This window comes from Anser cygnoides, chromosome 2 (assembly GCF_040182565.1).
Source record: "Anser cygnoides isolate HZ-2024a breed goose chromosome 2, Taihu_goose_T2T_genome, whole genome shotgun sequence".
In the NCBI taxonomy this organism is placed as follows: Eukaryota; Metazoa; Chordata; class Aves; order Anseriformes; family Anatidae; genus Anser; species Anser cygnoides.
The window spans coordinates 141,780,720-141,805,000 of record NC_089874.1 but is presented as its reverse complement, the minus strand read 5'-3'; the positions used below and the strand labels follow the sequence as shown (position 1 = coordinate 141,805,000).

At 47.8% G+C, this 24,281-nt stretch overlaps 1 protein-coding gene across 1 annotated transcript; it reads left to right on the top strand.

Annotated features, from left to right (window-relative positions):
* Window positions 1-16,266: 16,266 nt before the first annotated feature.
* On the top strand, window positions 16,267-22,879 carry ZNF706 (zinc finger protein 706). Its single transcript, XM_066990627.1, has 4 exons — window positions 16,267-16,427; window positions 18,880-19,016; window positions 20,204-20,311; window positions 20,979-22,879. The coding sequence occupies exons 2-3, from the start codon at window positions 18,882-18,884 to the stop codon at window positions 20,297-20,299; spliced, it is 231 nt and encodes a 76-aa protein (XP_066846728.1). The 5' UTR covers window positions 16,267-16,427; window positions 18,880-18,881; the 3' UTR covers window positions 20,300-20,311; window positions 20,979-22,879.
* Window positions 22,880-24,281: the final 1,402 nt, after the last annotated feature.

Here is a 24,281-nt window from a genome sequence, read left to right as displayed (position 1 = left end):
GAGCTTTATCAGCAGGGAGCAACGTCCGGCCCTGCTCCCATCACGCCTGGCTGCCTCGCTGCACGCACCAGGACAGGCGCGGGCTGGGCACGTGAAGCTGATGATGATGATCACGCTGGGGAGGAAGATCAGCTTGGCCAAAACCACCACCGTGGTGCTGCCTTTGCGATCAGACATTGCAGAGCAGGCAGTGAAAAGTAAGAGAAAGCTGAGAGAAATCCGGCCTTTTTTTTATTTATTTGCCTTGAGCCTAAGCTGCAGGGAGGATATCTCTAATTGAAAGGGGAGTGAGTAAATTAACAAGCTGCTGCTTCTGTTATAGTGAAAAATTAATAGCAGTGTCATAAATGTCTCTGCGTATCCCCGGGGCAGCAGTGGGGAGCTACTAGCATTTGACCTGCCCTGCCTCATGCCTGTTTCTGGGTAGCGAGCGTGGGGCACCAAGCGGAGCATTGAAGCTTCAGGCTGACCCAACTCCATCCGACGAAGGAAGACACAAAACTTTTGACTACAGGGAAGTCGCTGGGGGAAATTCCTTTATTCCCAAGGCTGACAGATAAATTGGAAAGATCTTGCTGCAAGCATTTGAGGTACCTGAGGTGGAGCTGGGCTCACGCCTCCATTCCCACTGGGGTCAGACACCAGTGGGTGCTGAGTGTGTCCAAACGCCTGTGCACCTGCCCTATTCTCTCAGCTGAACTCTTTTTGCAACTGGAATTCTTTTTGCAACTGGAAAAAAATGAAAGGTGATACATGCCAGTCCCAAGCTTGCTTCTAAAGTACTAAAGGAAACAGAAAAATGAGGTCAGAGACAATGCTACGGCTTTGTATGCGACAAACTGCACTTAAGAAAACAGAATGGAAATAGTCTAGGGCAGAGGAAAGATGAAAAGGAGAAGAAAGTGGAGATAAAAGTCAGTAGAGCGGCTAGAGCGTGTGCTGAGTGAGGGAGATGCTGCAGCTAATGGCGAGATGGCAGCAGGCAAAGAGATTAGAAAGTGAACGCCGAACTGGGAAGCCAGCCGAAAAGCCAGAGAAGGCAGGTACCGAAGTGTGTGTCATCAGGGCAAAGAGGCCGGAGAGAGAAAGGAAGTGGGAACAGAAAGACTTTCTGAAAGGAGAAGACACGTCTGACGTGTACGCTGCCTGGGTCAAAGGAAAGCAAAAGGAGGCAGCAGCACTTCAGCCCTTCCTGCAGCAGGCGGCTTGCAGGCTCCGTCCCCAGCCAGCTCTGGGGAGCCACCGTTAAATGCGGTGAAGTGGAGTGAGGCAGGCTGGAGCACGGGGCACGGCACTGCCCTCCCGAGCACAGCACTCCCCAAGCCCGCATCAGCCCCTGGAGCCCAGGACACCCAGCGGTGGCTTCACCACCATCAGGGAGAGTGAAGGAGAGTGAAGGGAGCTTCAGCCTTGAAGGCCAAATATTTCATAGTGGGCAAACCCGTGCAGAGCCCACCCTGCAGCCTCGGCTGGGTACTGGCACCGTGCAGCGATGTGCCCAAACTTCCCAGCTACGTGCAGAAGAAGCCCTCAGCCTTCGTCAGCTGCGTGATGAGCAGCCTGCTCGAGCACCCCCGAGAGCTAACCTCGCAGGAGCAGCAGCTCCTGATTACCCGGTAGCTAAGCTCCCAACATGAATATGCCGAATTAGTCGCATTTGCTTTTGTTTCCATTAGACAAATGTTTCTATTTGTCTCGTTACACCACAACACCCACAAAGCAGCCAAATAGCTTTTGCAAGCTGCTGTTTTGTTGCTTCACGCTGGTAAGGACTAGTTATACTAGTCTTAAGGAGTCAACCTACATCCTTTCAGCTGTTATTATCTTGTCAAAGGGGAGCACAGGGGCCAGCCTCATGCTAGCTAGCTCTTGCCCTGTCTTGTTGCAGTCACTTGGCACCGTGGCTCTTTTTTTTTTTTTTTTCCAAGGATCCAGCTTGCATTTGCATAAGAACGTTAATGGAGCAATTTCAGAAATAAACGCCCAGCTTAACCCTGCTGTGCCCTTACGAAAACTCTCCGCTGTGAAGGCTTTTTGGCATTTCCCTTCTCTTCCCCTGGCTTACACAGATACACGAGGGACAGCAAGCTCCTCCTTGTGCCTCAGCCTTTTGTGGCTTTGGCACGAGGAGGGACCCGCTCCCTCTGCCAGCTGCCACCCTGCAGCACGCATCTGACCCGTTTCCTCTTATCCCACCCTTCACACTCACTTGCTCTTCTGCTATAAGCAGTGGAGAAAGCTTGTGCTCTGTCAAGGTTAATGAGATATTTATTTTACATTTGATCTCTCCATTTAAAGCTTAATTACTGCCCTAGAAAGCTCCGGTCCTCGGAAATCAGGAGCTTTGTGTGAGAGAAGGATGGAGCCCGCAGCTCTTTCAGACTGCACCACGTCAGGTCGTGTTATGAGGCAGCTCCCTTCTCGAGTCAGTCAGCCGTGGGTATTCCTCCAGGCTTTCTGCTCCCTGCACTCATCCTTCCCTGCTGCTCCCTGTCAAGCTCCTCTCCTCCCTCGCTCCTTGCCACCACGCGAGGACACCTGGCTGGGAGATCCTCCGCCCCCTTGGGGACAGGTTTTCATCCAGTGAAGGCACTTTCCCGTTTGGCTGACAATCCCGTCCCTGGAGATGCTCTCCAGCTGCCTGCACGGCGTGCTGTCTGTCTGTCCCCTGGGCCAGGCGCCCACCTCCACGGGGTGTCCCCCCCGGCACACAGCCCTGGGCTTGAAACAAAGGGAGAAGACCCAGAGAGAAGACCCAGAAACCCAAGAGGAGCAAAACTGGTCACTGAGTCCCACAGCTGCTCCTGCAGGGAGCCAGCACCCCACTCTGCCACCCGGCAGTGACATGGCCACATCACCTCTGTCCAAGCCAAGTGACGTGGCAGCGCCAAGCCCCGTGGTGCCGCACTGAGCTCATCTGAGCAAGCAGAACAAGCAGCACCACCAGGCAGCGTGCGCCGAACCTTCAGACCGCATCAGCAGAGCACGCTACGCTGCGCTGCGCTAATTAGTCGCCTAAAGAGAAACAGCATCAGCATGGCCGAGCTCGCTCCGAATCGAGTCCCCCCGCGGGGACCCTGCCGCAGGCACTGCACCAGCTCCCAGCTCTGCCCCCAGCTCCTCGCCTCGCTCTTCTCCCTTGCTGAGGTTGAGCACACCGGGCAGGCTTCTCGTGAGCCGAGGAGAGCGGTGGGGTGGCTCGGGCTGCCGGTGCCGAGATGCGTTGGGCAGGAAGCTGGATGCTCCTCTGGAAGCATTTCTCTCCTGGGCCGCGCAATTTCTGGAGGAGGCAGGGGAAATGGGTCGCAGGGAGGTGTGAGCAGCGACTCCTCGGGTGTCAGCAGGGAACGTTTGCACTGGGACGTGTTTCTGGAGTCAGGATTGCATATGTTCTTCGAGCTTTATATAGCCATCGCTGTAAAGAGAGAAGTAGCCATATGTCTAATGCATTTTGAGATTTTAACAAATTCTTCACCAAGAAGTTGCTCTGAGTAATGAGGCCAGACCAATGTTTTTAGCATGACCCCTAAGTATATAAATATAAATGATCATATAATAATCAAAACACTGGGGCTCTGATTCAAGGCTCTTTCCAGCATACTCTGAAGTTAATGGAGCAGTTACAACCCATCAAATAGACATAAATATTACTGTGGGCAAGATAAAACATTCCTAAATGTAGCTGCAAGCCTCATGCAGTCTCGCCACGTTTAAGAGGTGAGTGTCCTTCCTCAGCCAGCGCTACGTTGCAGTTATTCAAATGGGGAAAATACCCAGCCCTCGTACTTCAGTTTGGGATAACTTTGTGGAGGCAAATCCAGAGAAAATGCATAACGCGACTTGGTGAAACTTGATTTTTAACATTTATTTTGACATAATGTATTGGTCATTTAGCCCAAAATGTTGCAAAATTCACCTAAAGGTCAAGAAAAGAGCACGGCAGCCACTCTCTCCAGCATCACAGCAGGGGAAGAGAGCTCCCTGGCTCCCTGTACCTCTACCTGTTGCCCTCCCAGCACAGGGCTCCTCTCTACTGCATGGCTGTGTTCAGTCTTACCAGGTTGTGACACTCACATTTTCCTCCTGAAAACTGCTCCACTCTTGGAAAAAAGCCCTCAGTTTTTGATGCTTAACTATATTTTGTCATGCTGTCCTGTTAGCAACATTTCCTTGAGCCATATCTTTCTGAGCTTCTGTGTGATAGCTGGTGCAAAACCCTACACCTTTAATGCAAAGAGAAAAAAAATCTTCCTTCTGAAGAAGGTGCTGGTGCTGCGGTCCAGCGGGGGTTTGGGGCTGAGCTTCCAGCCTGTGGGCACTGCGCAGAGGGAAGCTGGCGTCGTTGCCTCCAGCAGTGCTTGTGCTATTCACTTTGCATTTCTGCTTTGGGCTGAGAGGTAAAATTATCTTTAAAAGAAGAAAGAGGGTGAGCTGGGATAACTCGTGAGCCCTTCACCTTGGAGTAAAGGGTCTGTGTCCACAAGCCTTTGGGTACAAGCTTCTGCTTGGTTTCCCAGAATAAGATAGTCACGCTCTTCACATGTAACAAACTCATCCAAACAAAAAAAGAAATACACAACAAAAACAGCAATAAGAGAGGAGTCTCTAATCTTCTCTTACAAAAGGCTAAATCACTCCAGATGTCGTCACCGCCCAGAGAGGTGCCTCTGGTTACGACAGCCCTGACGCAGGGAGGGGAAACTCCTCTCAGAAGCGCCAGGACATGCCCGGCAGTGGCGATGCGTCATCTTTCCTGTTATCATGGGCTCTTTCCTTACGTGCAGTGGCAGAGCAGCGCATGCCATGCTGCGGGAGCATCCCTGCTGCTGGGGCTGCAGCCCGCGAGGCGGCGGGAGGAGGCAGGTGGCACTGGAGGCTCGGCTGCGCTGCTCCATGCTGCTCGCTGGGATTTCGATGAGGAAAGCAAAAGGAAAAGAGGCGGAAGAAGAGAAGCATGCTTAGCTGTCGTGTTAAAACTTTCCCGAGGAGAAGAGGGCAAGCTATCAGGAAGGCTATTTATATTCCTTAAAAATAATCAAGAGAATTGCAGAAAATAAAGTGCGTATGTTAGCTACTTTTTAGCACTACGTATTTCAAGAAGGTAAAGCAAATAATAGCATTGGCCAGGAATTATTTTAGGTCTCCTCGTGAAGTGATGTGTGCCAAGAAGATGCCCACGGGCAGCTCTGTTGCAATACAGATTGGCTCTTTGACAAACCAGCTCCCTGCCATGCCCTCCCAACCTGTATGCTTTTTGAGCTGTTATAAATCTGGTGGGGATCAGTTAAAAAAAAATGAGCTTGTTCAGCTCTTCTGTCTAATGCATATTAATATCCTGAAGGAAAGCAATACATTATTTATTCAGGAATCAGCAGTCATTCCCTCAAGCTCCAGAGAACCTTCACTGGGTCCCAGTGAGGCTTCTGGAGAAATCCCACCGTAAAATGTGGGCTTTCCTCTTCAGCATCCCCCACAACCTGGGGGGCCAAACCCGGGGGGTTGCTTCCTGGCAGAACTGTGCCTCAAGTCAAACAATCCTATATATATGCCAAGCTCCTGGGTGTCCCTTTGCTGGACTCCCAGCATGTCCTGCCTCTGCTGGCACTGTCTGCTGAAGGAAAGGAAGCTCATGCCAGCACCCAGTTTCATCCTATATTGCAAAGGACTTTCAAATTGCAGCTGCAAGATAGTACTCTGCCCATTTTGACAGCTCTACAATATGACTTTGATATTAGTTCCTTGGAAAAAAAGGGTAAAAAACATAAAAACAGAAGAATAATCTTCATTCCCCCACTCGGCAGGGGAATAAAGGGCGACATGAGCTCAGCATTTCTCCAGCAGCAGAGAGACCCCCAGCAAAAGACCCCATGTGCTGTGCAACCCAGCTGTGGCCCGAAGGGAGAGCTGTGATTAGAGCTCACCCTGCTGCACCCAGCCACAACTTACAAAGTCTGAGGAAAATCAGTCTGTTTCTGTCTGCCCCTCATCCTGCACACCTGCTCTTTACGCCTTTCATCAGCTTAAATTTCCATATAGCTACCCCCTAACAAACTGATGCCACCTCCTCAGGAACTGGTGGTGCTTCTCGCAGATCCAGCGCAAGCATCGGGACCTCACCGCTGGGAAATGTTGCTGCTCTCGTGCTCTCTGGGTAGAGTCTTGGTTTGTTCTGCCTTTGGAAGCCGTGAGTCTTTCCTAGTGGTGTTTTTTTATCACTACACAGCGCAGCACATTTATAGCACCACTGCATAATTAACAGTTGCTATCATTTGCTGATGACAGACATCTCCTCGTTTGTTTCTCTCATGCTGCAGTTTTGGGCTAATGCAGATATTGCCAGCAAAAGGATGACTGAAAGTTCATTGGCACCTGAGAGTTTCTTTGGATTTGGCACTCTTGGTTATAAAATAAAGAAAAAGAAACCCTCTTACCACAAAATGTCAAAAAGAAGTTGAGCAGCAGAGTTAGGAAAGCCTGTTTTTCCCATGGATTTATAGTTGGATTCTCTGGCATTCAGCAAGACACAAATTGCCACCAAAATGTGGGTGGGTGGGATGCAGTGCCTCTTCCGTGTGGATTCTCTGGTGTCTGAGAGCAGCCTCAGCACAGCCTCCAGGCCAGGGGGAGGTTGCTCTGTGCCTGGACGGCTGCCCCCACTGGTTAACTGCTCCTGCAGATTTTGCCTGAAATCAGCCACTGAGCCCAAATTTCCTAGTGGGACAGACTGGCTGATTGTATAATCCTCCTTTCCTTGGGAAAATGCTCTAGAAGAATACCTGGTAGGACCGATTGTATGCACGCTGCTAACTGCACCCCGAGTAAGCCAATTTACCTCGGCCAGTCTGGTCCTGCCAACAAAATATAACAGCTAATACAGAAGACATGCCAGTGAAGTAGCTCTGATAACATTGTGTGTGGAACAGAAAGGTTAAGATAAAGCTAACGGAAAGAATTTAAAGCCTGGCGAGATCTGAGGCCAAAGCGGAGCCCTGTGCTCAGCTGAGCTCCTCCAGTCTGCTGGCAGGGGCTTCCCCCCAGGACAGACTGCCGGGGCCGAACGCAGGGTGCCACGCTCCTCCTGATGAGAAGGCCCTCGAAAATACAGTCATCATCTTAATTGCTGCCTCTGCCTGTTGGCATCAGGAAAGAAATCAGAGCTACTTCTGAGCTAGTGAGATTGCACAGGCTGGGCCAAGGTATCGCAGAGGCAACGCCAGCGGATGTTAAGCTAGAAATAAATTGGACTTTATAGCTTGAATAGGTGCCAGTGAGCAAGCCTGATCTCTAAAACAGCAGCTAACAGACCATGAAGAGAAGTTGGCAGGAAAACGCAGCGATCAGCTGTCGAGAGCTACGACACTTCCTGTGGATGTGGAGCTCGGGGCCAGGTACCGCATTCTTGTACCATGTGCGAGCTGCAAAGGGACAACTGCACCTCTTTTAAGTTCACTTGTGGGCCCTCTGGAAAGAGTCAAACACAGGCAACAGCATTCAGACCAGCAGAGGTGGGCTGAACTTCTCCCAGTATTTTTGTATAACACGTAAGACTTTGTTAAATGGAGAGCAGAGCCTGGGAGGAGCCGAGTACAGCTGTTGTCTGAGTGCTTGTCCCGCACCCGATGCTGGTGGAGCTGTGCACGTCAGTGCCAGTGAGGAATGTGGCCCTCAGCATTACATGGGATTATCTCCTTTTCAGAAGCCTGGCGAGCAAATCAAAGTTCAGAAATTCTTCGTCCCACCTTCCTTAGATGACAAGGAACAATGTTATTCATAGCTGACATTATCTTCCAGGATACTATGTCTGTCCTCTTCCAGACTGGGGCTGGCTATGGTGTGTGTCCTTCAGTCACCGTTAGCCCCATCCAAAGCCGGTGCTTGAAAGGCAGAGGTGGAGACTTTATCAGAGAGCAGCGACCCCAAAGGGAGCTGGGTTTAACTTCTCCAGGTTCTGCCATGTCTCCAGTGAAGGCTTTTGTGACAGGCCGGAACTTGTTCACTAACACCAGCCCTGCCCAGCCTGGTTTCAGCCCTTCCTTTGAAGAATATCAAATGTCTTCCATGGCTGTCGGATACTTTTCGAGGATTACGGGTGCCATGCCGGATATCGCTGCTGTGGCCTTTCTGTCACAGAGCAGTGGAACAGCTGTTTTCCCCCTTGGGGTCTGAGTAACGGGATCTTGAGGCCTTGTCTAGAAGCCACCTGATGCTTTTGGTCAGAACGGCCATTAGTGGGCTGTGCCAGGGCCAGCAACCTTAAATACAACATGCTGTACCCCTCATCAGAAGCAGCACAAGAGCTGCTTTCTCCCTTGTGATCAAGCTGGTTCATTTCTGCCCCAGTAAATCCCACTTAAAACACTTCAGGATTCACTAATGCTAGGTGAGACACAACGTGCAAGTATGCTTGTGGGTTTAATACCCTCTCGCCATCACGCTTTGACCTAACGCCTAGAAATAATAAATATTTTGCACTGAGAAAGCTGTTGGTTGAAATGCTGACAGGTTTCCACAGCCACGACATGTCAGGGTCTCTGTGTGTCGTGCAGGCCGCAGCATATCTAACACTGCCGGCAAGATTGAGGAGTGCAGATGTCCCACCACAAGATGGCTGAGGGCAGGGCACCCAGCGTGCCTGGCGATGTGCCCTTCTCTGATTCCTCAGAGCTGTCACGTAATTCCCCCCAAATTCATGGAGAGTTGACCAAAGCCTTTTCTCTGCCCTGAGCTGAGCTAAGCACGAGGGTGGCTCCTTCCACCTCCTCCGATTTCCCAAGACAAACATTTCCACCTTCTTTACAGCCGGGTGTGGTAGAAAGCCACCTCCAGTGCTGAGCCAGCACAGCCATGCGTTCTCTCCCTTATCATCCCTGTTTGCCCGAGCACCTTCCCTCCCCGAGCCAGGAGAGCTGCAGGCCCTCCAGCCGCACCAAGCACAAAGGTCGTTTTCCAGGCCTAATTAACGGTGTTAAGAGCTGCAGTGCCTGTGAGGAGCGTGAGGCTCTGTGTCGGTGCAGGGCTACGGGGTTAGAGCTGTGAGAAAGAAGGGATTTGAGCTTCAGAGCAGCTACTTCAGCTCGAGCCTTTCCACCAGCCTGCTTTCCATGCACAGCTGCTTCGAGGTACTGCTGGAGCAGTACTGGAAACAGCCTTTGGCTGTTTCTCTGTGGGAACTTTGCCTACGTGGGCATCTGAAGAAGGAATTTATGAAAATCTCCAGAACTTCTGGACACCCCCTAAATCAGTCAGTGGCTCCAACAGGACTGCTGGACACCAGAGACATGGACCAGCTGGACACTCTCTGGGGCAGGGCGAGTCTGCAGTGCCTGTCACCCAAGTCCCACATGTCCACGGCACGGTCAGAAAGCAAAGAGAAAAATGCGATTATCCTGTTTAAACCAACTAATGGGAACAGCCTGGGATCTGACTACCTGGAATCGCAAAAAATAATTGTAAATGGGAGGCCATCCTTGGTGCCAGCCTTTGTACTAGTGTTGGTATCTGTTCTTAGCAAAGCACTGCTCAATATTAGCTCAGGTTCTTTGGGTTATCAAACAGGGAGGTAAAAAAAATGATTTGATAATGATCTTATATATGTGATGAAAAGATTTCTCGCATGAAAGAACTCTTCATGGTATCAGAGAAGAACACAGAAGCAACAAGCCTGGGAGATTATTTCCCGTCTAAATTTATCTTGCTTAAAGGTGCACATTTTAAAATAGGGAGCAGCTGAAGTGTGCAAGGGCTTGGGCTGTGCTGGCAGCCCTTGGTGTGAGCTTTGTGCAGCTGCAGTTATTTGTTACTGTGGCTGACCGACACAGGACAGTGTCAGCAAGAAGCTCGGACAGCTGGTTTGGAGAAGGGTACACCAGACAGGTGGGAGTAGGAAGACTTACGTGAAGGATGGCAGGGGCTGCAGTCTCAATTTGGGGATGGGGAGAGTGCACCAAGCAGGTGTTGAGCTCGTATCTCTGTCTGAGCACGGACAGGATTAGGCCCTTGTTTTCTAACCTGGTCCTTTTGCACATGGCAGCATTATAAAAAACACTTCCCTGCTGGGACTGACATGCAAGCCTCCAGCACCAGGCATTTCCACTTCAGTTCCTTATAATTATTTAGCCAAATTGCAAGAGCAAATTTTTGAATCAGCTTTAAAGACCAGCAGTCAGTTTAAGATGAGTCTTTATCATTATCATTATTATTATTTTAATCACGTACTTTAAATGAGAGCTTTAAATTGTTCTAGCCTTGTAAATACTAATATGCAAAGTCTGTAGCTAATGCTACCTCATAACCAGCTCTTGCTTCTTTTCAGCTCTGGGACTGTCCTCTAAGTGTTATTCTGTCTTGCCTGACTGGAGATGTGCACTGAGGATTTTCACAGAAGCATAATTCATCCTCCTTGGATTTCTCATGCAGTTCCTAAGCAGAAGCCAGGCTAAAGTACAAAGTGAAATAGCAGCCCCTTGCCTGCATTGCTCAGGCAGGAGCCATATAGCAGGAAAAGGGATTTCCGTTCCTCCGTCCTGTGGCACTCTGAGTGTCTTAAGAGTAAACTTAAATCTACTGGGACACGACCGTGGGTTTCCTATACCCACGTGAGCTCAGCTGCAGTAACTCTGACAATCAGGAGGTGTGTTCCACCTCACTGCCCTGCGAGCAATGTCTTCTGCCTCTACGTAGCTGCAGCCTTTTGGCATTGCTGGCTGCTTCTCGCGTGTATTTTCGGTTCTGCTTCTGCATCCCGCACTGCTCTGCTGCTGCACTGTGTGCACTCTGGGATCTTTTACAGAAAGCAGTGGGATCCAGTCAACTGGTGCAAACCAAATCATTCCCCCGATTTCTCTTGCCAGGTCCCATTTATGCCCCAGTGTTTGTGAGCTAGACGTTAGTATGTTCGGAGCCCTGTCAGCAGCTGGAAGGAAACACCGGCGATCAGAGCAACCCTCGCAGCCCCGTTTGTAGCAGGCTCTTTGGATTCCTGCCTTTAAGTCACACAGGGATTTCAGAGTGAGGGTAACGGGGCATCTGAAAAGGAAAAAGTTGAAATCCAGCAGATGTTTCTCACTGATCTCTTCCTGAAGCAGCAGACTGCTGAGGCTGAGCCAGCACTGCAGACCTGGGAAAACCGGCAACATGTGTGGTGCTTTTGGATGTCCCAGGCTGCTTTCTTTCCATGGGGCATGTTCAGCAGCTGTAGAGCCCATTCCTGTGCGCTGAGTCCTTGTGCTCATCCTAGGATGTGTCATTCTGGGATGTGTCCTTGGCCTCTGCTTCCCTGCCAGCACCATTTCACATACTATTTGGCCAGCAGAAAGTGCTTCAAACGGCTTAGCAGTCCCAGAATGGCAACGAAATCTGCACGTGGATGACTGAAAGACGGATGGAGGGGCTGGCTGTGGATGAGAAGCACCGCTTCTGCAAGGTACAGTAAGCAGCTACCAAAATATTTGCTGGTACGAGGGTGGAGTCTTGCAGATGGGCTGCAGAAGGAAGCAAGCAGAGCTGGCAGATGTTTTAAGCCTCAATGTAGAGGCCTCTCTGAGATGTGCAACCACTCAAGAGCACAGACAGAGGGACGTATTGCCCTCCTCAAGGCTAGAGACAAGTTGTGAACAAGGCTGGCATGTTTCTAAGAGGTTTTAATTACAATTGCTGCACATGTTTTAATATGCATGTGGCATAGTGCAAGGATTTTTCTCATTCTTCATACATATATTTAAATATATCCTCAGAGCAGGAGTGAAATCTTGGTATTTTTAATTTAAAATCTGCAGATAAATTGGTTTTCAAGATAAGGCGGGGACTTCAGCACGTATGAGGCTCAAAAGCATGAATGGAGGGCACGTGCAAATAGGAATGAATGCATGAGATTAATTTGTGTGCATTTAAAAATAGAAACTGTACGTAATGCTGTGCAAAGCTGAAATCTATTTTTAGCTGTTTACATAGAACGGAAGCATATGTTCTCAAGGTCTCCAGTTCGCCTATGTGGGTTGGTCAAAAAGTTGTGACATGCTGAGAAAGGCACTTGCGCCCTGTTTTTAGCAGAAGCCACATCCAAAAACATGAATTTAAAAGAGAAGAGACTGCAAAATACAGGCCACGAGGCAGTCTTTGCCCCGCTCTCTCATATGCCTTGCCAACCTTTCAGCACCTGAATCTCCCAGCTTTTGACTGCCTCCCTCTCTGTCATTCTGCATGAGCCTTTTCCTCAAGCCCTCTCTTTTTTTGTCTCTCAGAGGATGTAGGCAGCTCCGTGTCACATCCTCCCGTGGACATTTTTTCCTCCTTCCAACAGAGAGGAGCGTTCACTGAAGAAACTTGTGGATCTGCATGCTGTGCACTACAAAATAGCTAGTTCTGCAGTGACATGCAGGAAGATGCATACCCTCACATGCCTTAAAACATTTCTTTCTACAGTATGTATGTGTTGTGATTTGGTATTATCTCATGCAAGAGCAGAGCTAAATATTGAGTGAAACTGAAAGCCAAGTATGTAGTTTAAGAACTCACTCTTTTGTGTGTGTGCCACAACAGCAATATTGGGCAAGCCCATGAGAAGCCAACATCCCAGCTGTGGAAAAGTAGCACATGACAGTAAGGGGCAACAGGGGGACAGGAGTCAATATTGTGTCAGGCAGGTGTGAACAGGACGTATGAAAGCTGAAGCAGTGGTTGTTAAAAATGTTTTTAGAGGGAAAAGAATGGTGTACTAACACACAGAGGAGGGAGGAAGTTAAAAGTCCATAAGGCAGAGGAAGGGTAAGTGAGCAGCATGCCACTGTCAGGCCCCTCAGCTATGGTAAGTACTGTTACATGATGGTTTATGTCAAACAGTACTAACAGAGCAGGATTCCAGCCCGTCTGGAGCTCTGCCTACAACTGTCACCCTGCCCCTGAAATTCAGCAATATTGTCGCTGACCTACCATTGCACCAGCTTTGAATACCCTTCCAAAGGATATTAGCTTCAAAGTCTAAGCCTTACGACCTTTTGCTGCAGAGCTAATCTCTTCTTGTTTGTGTTCCTGTCGGCGTTGGTCTGCATCCACAAAATGTAGTGCGATCTCTATCACTTGCAGGCCCAGGGCATGTCCCCTTTCACTCGTGAAGACGTGCAGACGTGCCGTGGCGGGGCACCAAATAAAATCACTTGATAGCCACGCACACGATACCGGCGTGTACACATCCCACACGTGAATAGCAAAGGGCAGCCCTCGGCCGCCAGCCAGCGTTTGGCCGGTGAGGTGACGTTTGATCGATGCCACACCGGATCGATAGCGAGCACGGAAGAAAACAAGCAGGAAGAAGCTGTGGTAAGGAATGCCAGTGGGAGGACCTGGCAGACGCCCGCGGGAGTTGATTCAGAAGGGAGATGCAGCCCCACCTGTTCTGCTGTGAGCAAGCTTGCCCTGCACCGCAGCACTGCTGTACTCGACGTGGGTTTAATAACACATGTCGAAACGTCAGGTGGTTCGCAGCAGGGAATTGTGCTGGGGACGCCCGTCTCTCTGAAGGGAGATAGCCCAAGCTGACTTACGACGAGAGCCAAGTGCCAGCGAGCTGCTGCTGAGCAGGACAGGGATTCTGGCCTCATGACGGAAATCACACCCCTGTGTGTGCCCAGGAAACGATGGGGGCCTAGAATTCAATGAGATGAGAAATAAGCATGAGAGTAACTAACAGTCAAGACTGTTAAAAAATTATAATTAACAAATAATCTTGCTGTACATAATTCCTCCCATTGTTCTTGGCCGTATCTGTAAATAAAATAAGACTGTACTAATAGATGTGGAAGTTCTTATACTTCTACCCTATATAGCTCTTACCATCATCCTGTGAGCGACTATGGCCCTTCGCACTCAGTCCTTTTCAACCTGTTGTTCACCACATTGATGCTTGGCCTTGAATTAAAACCTTATTTCTGATAAATTGTGTCATCATGAAAAGATCCCTTTCTCTCTGTTTTGTTTGTTTGTTTGTTTTTAAATATAGACTGTACTTAGGGGCTCCACAAGAGCTACAATGCCTTAACAATATCATTTGGAGCTATTTTCTATGTGTATGATGTCCCTACAGGTTGCAATGAATTCCAGCCTCTGAAACATTTTTGTATGGCTTGGCTTGGACATATTGGCAAGCTCCTTGCACTTGGTCTGCCCTTAACTACTGAGAGGTATTATTGATTTTTACTCTATTTTAACACAGAATATTTGGTAACATCAGTAGTGCTCGAGAGTTGTTTTTAAATTAAATAAAAAAACAAGAAGACAGAAAAAATACAATATATTTCTAGTAATTTGAAAATACAACATTTCCATTTAAAGCATTATTGTATTTTTCATTTTAACTTCTATTTTTACTTTCATTCATATACTCTGGCTTGCTTTACCTCATATGGGAGCAACACAAAGCACAGGAAGTCCGTCAGCCAGATAAACCGCAATTACAACTGCCTCATTTTGACAGAGCTATGCAAAACATCCAGCACACAGGCCAGCTTCGCCTCCACCAGCTCACTGTATCCACCCTGCACCTTTCTGCTAGCCTGCATGTAAGTGTGCATGTAAATATCACCTTCAGTGTGATAAATGGTTTTCATGCAGTGAATAAAGTCTGAAAAATCATTTAGAGCAAAAGGGAAATTTTCTGTTTTATCTTCATAATAGAAATGTCAACTACGGGGACTCGTTTTCTTTTTTCACAATGGGTTCTGTTTCCTAATAGTCTCTTTGGAAGTGTCTAAGTTGCAAAATGATTTGGGCAATATAGGAACCGAAGCTGTGACCAGGGGCTACAGCAAAGGCAGCAGTAGACAAAGCAGCCAGAGGGATGACCGTGGTCCTCTGTCCTGCAAGATCTCTGTTTTACCAACAGCAGGAGAAGGTTCAGAGACAAGCCAGAGCTCGATGTGCGGTCAAGAAATCTGCTTTATTTGAAATTCTCATCCAGCCCAGTGCGTAGCAGTGACTCCGAATGGGGACACGACCCTTGAAAGTAGACTCCAGTAACACTGCTGAGGTCAGCAGCCTTCCCAGAACAGCATCAGCCAGGAGAGAAGCTATTTTTTCACTTCACAACCTTCTTTCTGATCAATGCAAAACCTCATTCTGAAAGCCACCTGCTTCCAAACACCAAACCCGAGCTGCCCACCTCCCCCTGCAGCCCCACAACCATGCACACGTGCACTTTCAAGGTTTTTTTAGAGTTGCGCTTTCCAAAGGTTCAGAACCCACTGCCAAGACTATTTGAATGCAGTGTGGATTGTGGATATCATTGCTCGAGTACACGCAATTTCATTTTCAGCACTGTCACTTTAATGTGGAAGAAATTATTGAAAATGGGAATGTTGGGGAAAATATATTATATATATATATATACTACATATATATATATATATATATAAATCAGAGGCTTATAGTTTGACTGTGTTAGTTGTAGTCACATCCAGACCTACTTCCAGTGACTTAAGTGTCAGAATTTGCTACGCAGCTGCCCTGTAACTGCTGTCACGCTAGGGGCATGACTCATAACAATGGCACCATTGTTGTTTTGAGGGCTTTTTTGTAGCTTTTCTTCTCTCTCAGATGGGAAGGGAACATAAGAGTCATCTAGCCTGACCTGTAAAACGCCAACACCTAGTAATTAGTTAAGGTAAGCGTGTTCCTCTTTGCTGTTTTGTCACAGATGCAGGACTGTTTGGGGACCCCAGGTTTATTTCAAAGCCACAGCAGCGGCTCAAAGAGCGGCAGGATGTCATCCTGCTTCCCTTTCCCCTTTTCTGTGTGGGCGTGCAAGCTGGGAGGGCACACACATTCCTCTGGGACACGCGAGGACATCTGTCACAAACCTCCGCTCCTTTACCAGGCCTGCTCCCCTCGCTGGGGGTCGGCCTCTTCTCACAGATAACTAGTGATAGGAATAGAGGGAATGGCCTCAAGATGTGCCTGGGGAGGTTCAGGTTGGAAATGAGGAGAGATTTCTTCTCAGAAAGAGCAGTCAGGCACTGGGATGGGTTGCCCAGGGAGGTGGTGGAGTCACCGTCCCCGGGGGTGCTTAAGGAAAGGTTGGACGTGGTGCTTGGGGACACGGTTCAGTGGGTGACATTGGTGGTAGGGGATGGTTGGGCCAGGTGATCTCGGAGGCCTTTTCCACCCCTACCGATGCCGCGAGCCTACGAAACCACCGCCCCCGCGCCCGCCGGGGGCTCCCCTGCGGCCCCCCCCTCGTTATGTAACGGCGGTGGCGCCGCCATTTGCCGCCGGGGCCGGGGCGGAGCCGTGCATGCGCTGTGCTCGCCCTCCTCCTTCCTCCTCCTTCCTCCTCCTTCCTCCTCCTTCCTCCTCCTCGCGGGCAGGCGGCGGCGGCGGCTGCAGCGGGGCCGCGCGGAGCCTTCTCCTGCCGCTCTGAGGCCGCGCTCCCAGGCCGGGTGAGGGGCGGCGGGCGGCGGGCAGCGGGCGGGGGCCGGGCGGGCAGCGGGGGGCTCGGAGCGGCCACACGGACCCCGCCAGGCCCTGCCCGGGCCCGCGGCCTCCCCCTGCCGCCTCCAGGGGGGAGCCGGGGCTGCCGGTACCGAGCTGAGGGTGCGGAGGGTGCCTCGCAGGGGGCTGAGCCCGCCGGGGGCGGCCCCGCCGTGTCCCCGCGTCCCCCGGTGCCCCCGCGGCCTGCTGGGCTTCCCCGCCTGGTGCCGGGGAGCGGCGCTTGTCTGCCCTGGGCCGCCGGGATGCGGGTTTGGGGCGTCGGTGGGCTCATCTGTGTCTCCTTTTATTCCTGTGAGCAAACTTTGGGGTGATTTTAGCACTCTGTTAACGCGCTAATAACCCAGCTAACCTTAATTTTCCGCTAACCGAGTACTCGTTCTCTGCGTTCCAGCTGTGTCGGTGTAATTTGCGGTGTCTAAACGCTCGATTTTTTTTTTGCTCGCAGGCGCCGTGTGAAGGCTGATGTTTTTTAAGCAGAGGTTCTCGGTTGTGTTTTCTCGTTTGGGGCTTAACCAAGAACACTGCCCGCCTGCTGCACCCAAGGTCAGCGTGACTGAGCTGCTGCGGTGCGTTCGTTCAGGAGCCCTTTTCAAGGGCCGAAATACAAAGCAATATAAAAATGCTTCGTGAAAATCTCTGTCAGCAGCCCCTGACTCTTGAGAGATTGCTCTAATCCTAAGAAAATAGAACTGAAATGAAACCATGGCTCTTTATGCAAAGCAATCGGCAATATCTCTTTTCTTTTTTTTTTTTTCTTAATGGGGAGTCAGTGTTCTTGCCGAGCCGTGATGTACATAAACAGCAAGAGGCCCTGGCTGGGATGTTTCAGGGTGACTGTAGGATCTGCTGGCAGTGGAACAGGCTGGTGGTTTCAGTTTAACGCCCTGTGCTGCAGTTCATGGGAGCTGTTGAATGTCACATGTATCTCTGCATTCTTGTTAGTACAATTGGTGTTTTCTTGCGTTCAGACAGATTTTGTTAGCCATACGAATAATCACTGTGGAATTACTTGGGCTTTTACAGAGACGGCTGATGAAGGAGGAGAGAGCGCTGAAAATGTAGCCTAATGCTGCTGCCCAGGGCTGCGTGGTGGCGTGATACACCCTGAAAAAATGGGAGTGTGGCCTGAGAGGTGCCTGCGAGCTGGTTTGGGTCAGGGCTGTCCTTCTGCTCCGTGCTGGGTGCTGTGATGCTCCGTGTCTGGAAATCCACGCGGTGCTAGTGAATGCCCAGATGTAGGGAGCGTTTCAGAGAAACTTCACTTCTGTAATGGCAGTGAGGGCTTTTTGTGTGTGTTGACGGGAGCTCGGCCTCTGTTTGGACAGGCTGTTCTCCCTTCGGCCTGTGTCCTTGCTGGAAGGATTGCGTGAAGGACCGGCTGTGTCCCCGCAGAGTGCTGCGTTGCTGGAAAAGTGCAGCTTGTGTATGGGCAGTAACCAACCTGCCAGCCTGTGGGGAACACTAGACCTTAACTGGCTGTCCTCGAAACGGCGGACTTCAGTGGCTCTCCTGCGCTTGTGCAGTAAGCCTCGCGTCTCTGTGAGAGCCACGCAACTGGATTATGCGTGGGACGCGAGGGACTGTTAGAAAGATAATAGCTGGAAGTGGGCTGCTGGGTTGTATAACTGCGTTCTGAACCCTGCCGTGTCGGTGCGCCCCAGTCCTGCCTGGGGTACAGGCTGAGCTGGGTGTCCTGGTGGGCTGCACGCAGGTGGAGCCTTCTGGTGTAGAGCCTGTTGCTTTGCTGCTCCACCAAATGTGACTTTTGAACCTCATTTCTGTTTGTGGTGGACCTTCTCATGGCAGGTGGCAATAGCGTTTGCTTCCTTTATGCTTGTGGGCTGTGTAGAACAGTGGTTTCCAGTGGACACAGCTTTACGTCTGTCTTTCCAAGAAATATGTATGCATGCATATAAAATCAGCTGAAGATCGAAAAGGATGGCCACCTCTAAAAACAGCCTTGGATACAGAGGGATGACACATCATTCTTGCCATTCCTGATTCCAAAGCAGATCACAGCAGGTACACCAGAAGACAGTGATGCAGCTTGGGGAACATTTCTGATTTCCCTTTCTTGAAACCTGTTCCAAGTTCCAGAAATAAAGGTTGAGTCTCCATATATTGAAGACGTTTGTCAAAATTAAACCTGGAAGCTTTTCAGAGGAAGAAACCTTAGTATGGACTAAAAAACTGTTGCATCTTTTTAGATACAGAGACCATAGGATCTTCACAAAGTAAAGAGCCTAAACAGATGTCTGTTGTGTATGAATTATGGGAGTTGTAGGCCAGAGTGCATGGACAGCACGACTGCTTGCTTACATTCGTAGTTACAGCTTCTGAGTCGGCTATCAGCGGTAGTTTCTCACACGTGTAGACTAAATGTCTTCTTTTTGTTTGTAGATATGGCTCGTGGACAGCAGAAGATTCAGTCGCAGCAGAAAAATGCCAAAAAGCAAGCTGAGCAAAAAAAGAAACAAGGACATGATCAGAAGGCTGCAGCCAAGGCTGCCTTGATATATACCTGCACTGTCTGTAGGGTAAGGGATACCGAAGGCAAAGTATTATTGTGGGCAGGTCCGTCTCCGGGCCTAGAGCAGAACTTTTAGAAGATTATGTAGCGTAAACTAAAGCACTTTTAAGTGGCTCTCTAGTTTGTTACTGTAAGCATTTGTATCTGTTACATTACTTGCTTACAGATCACTGAGCTGTATTGATAACTGTGCTAGGAGAAATTGAGAGGTCGCGTACTGATCTGGTTCAGGTAGTTAAGTTATCTCCCTGAATTGTAAGGGGCTGCGTGCACTTTCAGTATGCTGTAAATACTTCCTGATTAGCCTCCGGGTAGAAAGATCTTCTCTTCGTGACGGAATTGGCCTGCCCTAACATCACTGGTTGTTGATGTTAGTGTGCAGAGGGAAAGGTGGTGTTGGATGCTGCCAAAAGCTTTAATGCAAGTTCAATATACAGTAACTTCTGTTAGAATAGAAGTCTTGATGAGAGAACAGAAATCTGAGCGCTGTTCAGATTATACTTTCCTTCTGGGTGTTCTTCTGGAGCGTTCCAGTGTTGGAATTGAAGTATAAACTTGCCATTTTCACTTAAATGGTGAATTTTAGAATAGATTTATAACTTTTTGGGTCTTAATCAAGGTTCCAAATTCAGGGCTGCTCACTTACGTACTTTTAGCCAGCTCCTCTTTTTGTGAAATGGGACTGTAGCAGCAATTACTTTGGGCAGTTGTTGCTTGCAAATATGTTGTAGCAATAGTCTGAGACTGCTTGTGCCAAGTAGAGGGTCAGACTGAGCAACGTAACTCCCTGGCCACTTGATAAACAGTGAATAGCTTTCATAAAGATTTGATTTGGAGAAGGATCAGTGCTCACCTTTTAGCTGTTGGAAATAAGGAGGTGGGCTTTTTACCGAACTGCTGTATGAAATGTAAGGTTTGCAGGCAGATTGCTAGTAAGAGTAATAACTGCTGGTGAAGATGCCAAGACAGTATGATACTAGTACTTAAGTACCCCTCAGAAAACCTGAGGTTAAATATTCTCTCTCAATCTGCAGATAAATTAATGGCGCTCCTGTCTCTAGACAGTGTCACTGAAGAGATGTTTTGCTTCACATACACAAAAAACAAAAACAAAAAACCTAGGGGGTGAATAGGTTTTGTAGTATCATGTAACTCTTGTACTGTGCATAAAGCTAAATGTCTCTCTTTAATCAGACACAAATGCCGGATCCCAAGACCTTCAAACAGCACTTTGAAAGCAAGCATCCTAAGACTCCACTTCCTCCAGAACTGGCTGATGTTCAGGCATAAAGTTGTCTACAGGTCATTACCTTAATTTCTAAATCATTATCTGAGAAGGTATATTATGAACCATTTTTTTGTTTGGTTGTCTTTTTTTACCCCCACCAACTGGGACTTACAAGTTGCTTCATTTTCCTTGATATAATAAGTATATAACTGTAAGTTAAATTTAAACAGTTCTGTTGCATCAAGAAGAAAGCTAATACTCGCATAGCTGAAGTGGTTGTGGCATTTCACTGTGTCCGGAGGATGTTTTGAAAGGTATTTACATTACTTGAAATGGTCATCCTTAGAGTCGTAGGAATACTTTGTTCATTAGTTACTGCTTTGAAATGTTAGCTTTTGCACTTTTTGCTTTGAACAAAGTATTTGTAATAAATAGGATCTGTGGGTTACAAAACATGTAATGAAAGCAGAATTGTTTAGCATATTTCCAACAATTCAGCTTTCTTTGTTCCTGAAGCTATGCAAGTGAATGCAGATTTTTCTGCATTCAAATACAAAATGTAACCTCTGTGTTAACTCCAGAAGAGATTTCTCGACGGCCAGTTGTGAGGCTGTAACTGGAAGTGGTTATAATTAAAGGCTGAAATGAGGCAAAAAACAGTATTATGGCATTTCATTCACTCAAAGGTAAACAGCATTGTGTAGTAGTTCAGCTTAACGGAGTTGTTCTTGTTTTTTGTAGGTGAAGTCATGGCACCTATTGACTCTTCTACTGTCAGACCTTACATAACAAACCTGCAGCTGCTTTTCTAAAACTGTTGATCAGCAAAAATGAAGGGGCTACAGAAACGTTCATATTTTTATGCTGTTCCCTCTTGGGCTTCACGCAAAGACAATTCTGTGTAAATGTACAGTTGTGCCCTCTTTGGAAATCCTGAAAAATCAGTCCATACTTGTTATAAAAAAAAATTTTTTACAATTGTAATTATATTGATGTTCATATTGTGTAAAATAACTCATTTAATAAAGTAGTACTTTGATTTTACAATATCACAGATTAAATGCCTGTAGAAGTTCTGTTTCAACTTTCTGCATTATCTGCCTTATAAAATAATAAAAGACAAAGTGGAATTTTCCCCATCCTGCCAAAACACGAGCAGTATCATTCCACTGGAAGTAATGTACATTACAGTAAATGAATCTTAAGTGAAGAGGGAAGCTGCTCAGATTCACTGTTTGATGTGCTGCCTGCTTGAGCTCAGTCGCTAATGTTCAAGTTACAGGCTCGAGAGGCACGGCGAGCTCCCTAGAAGCTGCACGAGAATCGCGAGCCTTCCTTCTACGCTTCTGTCCTGTGTATCGGAGTCTATCCTACAAGCCATTTCAAAGGGGGTTCTTGTGCTGTGAGGGAGCTGGGTCCTTGGAACCTTGCGCTGGAGAGACCCGTGGTAGGCTTGTGTTCCTTAATAGTCGGTAGGTGCCTGAGGAAGCTGAGAGGCGATAGAATTTAATGCTTCTGGGGACGCTGGCTTGAAAAATGCTCACAGATATTAGTTAAAAGCAACTCTGCTCTGAGTTGAGAATTTGATTTGAGAAGCGTTTTGAAGATACTTGAGCAGTCAACTGCATGTGTTTTCCCCCTCAAATGCATCTGGTTATTTCAGTAGCAGCTCTTCAGGAAATACATAAAATAGCCAGCCACTAATAACCCTTCTTCACAACCAGCTTAAAATAAGCCTGTTGGAAGAGAGCCAAAGTAACTGAAACGTTATGGCTAGCTTAAGAAATTGCATGCGATTAAAGTTGCAGTGACAAGAAAAAGCTGGATAATAACTCTGGCCAAAAACACTTGAGAAGCTAACTGTGATTAGCCTTTAAATGTTCTGGGCTCAGTTCTAATCCCAGATGCGTGGTGCAGAAGTAGTGAAAAAACATCCGAATTGTTCTAGAGGGTCTGCTGTACAAAATCCTGTCTTTGGTATTTGGAGGGGGCTTATTCAGAGCTTTCCTTGAGAGCTCCCAGTAAGAAGCAACGCTACAACTGCTGTGGCTTTCTGTAGCTACAAGGAATGTAAAAATAAAAATTGTGGCGGTCCTAGTGACCCTTGCTGCGCAGCAGGACTGTACATTTGACCCTCAAATGGCTTCCTAAAGTCTAGGACCGTAGTCTCAAAGACTCATTCACTTAAAAGAATGCACTTGGTATTTTATTATATAAAGTCAAAGCCTTCGTCCTCGTCCACTCTTTTGCTCTTTAATGAACTACTTCTGTGAGACTAGCTTCCTGTCCTCTTTGCTGTGACAGTATCTGTGTAAATACTTCCTTTGACATGAAGTTTCTCTGTATTATAGTCACTCCGGGATAACCTGTGTACCACTTAACTTTTATAGATGATGTTGTTCTCCTCTGCGAGTAATCCACTACTGCACTTGTACACCTGACATCAGAATGTAACCCTTCATTTATTTTTTCTTTGATGTTATCAATAACTATATCCTGACCAACTGGCTCCCACAAGGCAAGAAATCTGCTCTCAACCTTTGTGCTGTACGGGGGAGACGTACCTAACTGTTCTGATGCTGTAGTTTGTCTAAAATATGCTGAGTGCAAATGGATAAAGATGCTTCTGGCACTGACTGGTATTTGGTAATCTGGTTTTACTTTGGAAAATGTTCTGGGATGTATCCGTATGGCTTGGTCTTGAGGTGAAGTATCTGTTCTATTCCTTCAATTCAGATTGTGTAGCATTAAATAAAAATATTTTGTTTCTTAAACAATCTCTCTTTATGAGCGCTGAAGAGCTGGAAAGCTGCATCACTAGTGGGATGGTGAAGTGAGAACTGTATTTTCTGTGTGACGCTCAATTTGAAAATACCCTATGAACTGATCTTTGTAGGAGAAGGCAAGGGTGATCCGCAGTTCCGTAAGACCCCTAGTTGCAGTAGCTGCAGTCTCAAATACAGGAGCAAATGAAAGCTATCGCAGAATTGTTATAAAGGCATCATGAGTGTAGTGGGAATGCTATGCTAAATGGGGGAATAGTTCTCATTTAGGATATCTGCGATATTCCTCGCACCGGGAAGGTCAGAGGAAGGACTAGCATCTCTCCTGATCTGAAGGATGCCACCCTGTTACCTGGCTAAAGACACAGGTGTGCATCGTGCCGTGTCTGATTAAAGAGAATTAAAAAAACTAAAATGTAAAATGTCCTATTTCCGGCCTGCTTTTAAAAACAAGTATCACTGCACTTAATGAAATTAATTTCCTAGCTGTGGACAGTCCTGGAGCTTGAAGCCATCCAACTTTAAATGAAGTAGAAAGTTTCCCATGTCCTGTTGAGAAAGATTCACCTTTGTGTAGGGACAGCATTCAGGTACAGCATTCTTGTGTCGTCAGCATGGGTATGGGTGCTTGTGGAACAACGTTAAAAAGGGATTTGGGGTTTTTAAAAGCCCACGTCTCTTCCGGGAGTATCTAAAATTGAATTTTAAGCGGGGCTCAGAATGTTTTGCAAAAAGTCTCACTTTATTCCCCGAAAGTAAGTTAGCGTGTGTAGTTAGATGAGGTCATCCCAGGGACTGCTGAGTAATCGGTACGGACAGCCCTAGGATTTGTGTTGCCCGGATTTAGTAAAGCAGAGGTGCAGTAACTCGGTTATAGCCTCTTTCTAAGCGATTCTGGTTTCTTGCTATCAAAAAGCTGTGAAAAATCTGCAATGGATGTGGAAGGCGGTTGCAATGTAGCCTTAAGGAAACAGTTGGCTTTATGCAGTGCTCTCGAAATGTCCCTGGAGACTGTCCCTCTCGGTTATTTGTTCTAAAGCTGCAAACACTTCAGCTCAAGTAAAGCTGATGACCAGGGGCTGTTTGCAAACCACATGGTAGTGAAGGAATTTGTAGCATTTGTGTAAACTGTATTGAACTGTTTTCCTATCTTGATAAAATGAGCTAACGGGTGGAATTTCTTTTGTCATCAGACACAAAATGGCTCGAGGTCTGTCTTGTTTCCCATTTCCACAGAAGCAAGTCGGGGAGCATCTGGCTT

What these genes read in the sequence shown, in the direction of transcription:
- ZNF706 (XM_066990627.1), top strand. Translation starts at nt 18,882, where the DNA reads ATGGCTCGTGGACAGCAGAAGATTCAGTCGCAGCAGAAAAATGCCAAA. An exon ending in ATACCTGCACTGTCTGTAGG is followed by an intron (nt 19,017 to 20,203) that starts GTAAGGGATACC and finishes CTCTTTAATCAG; the next exon opens with ACACAAATGCCGGATCCCAA.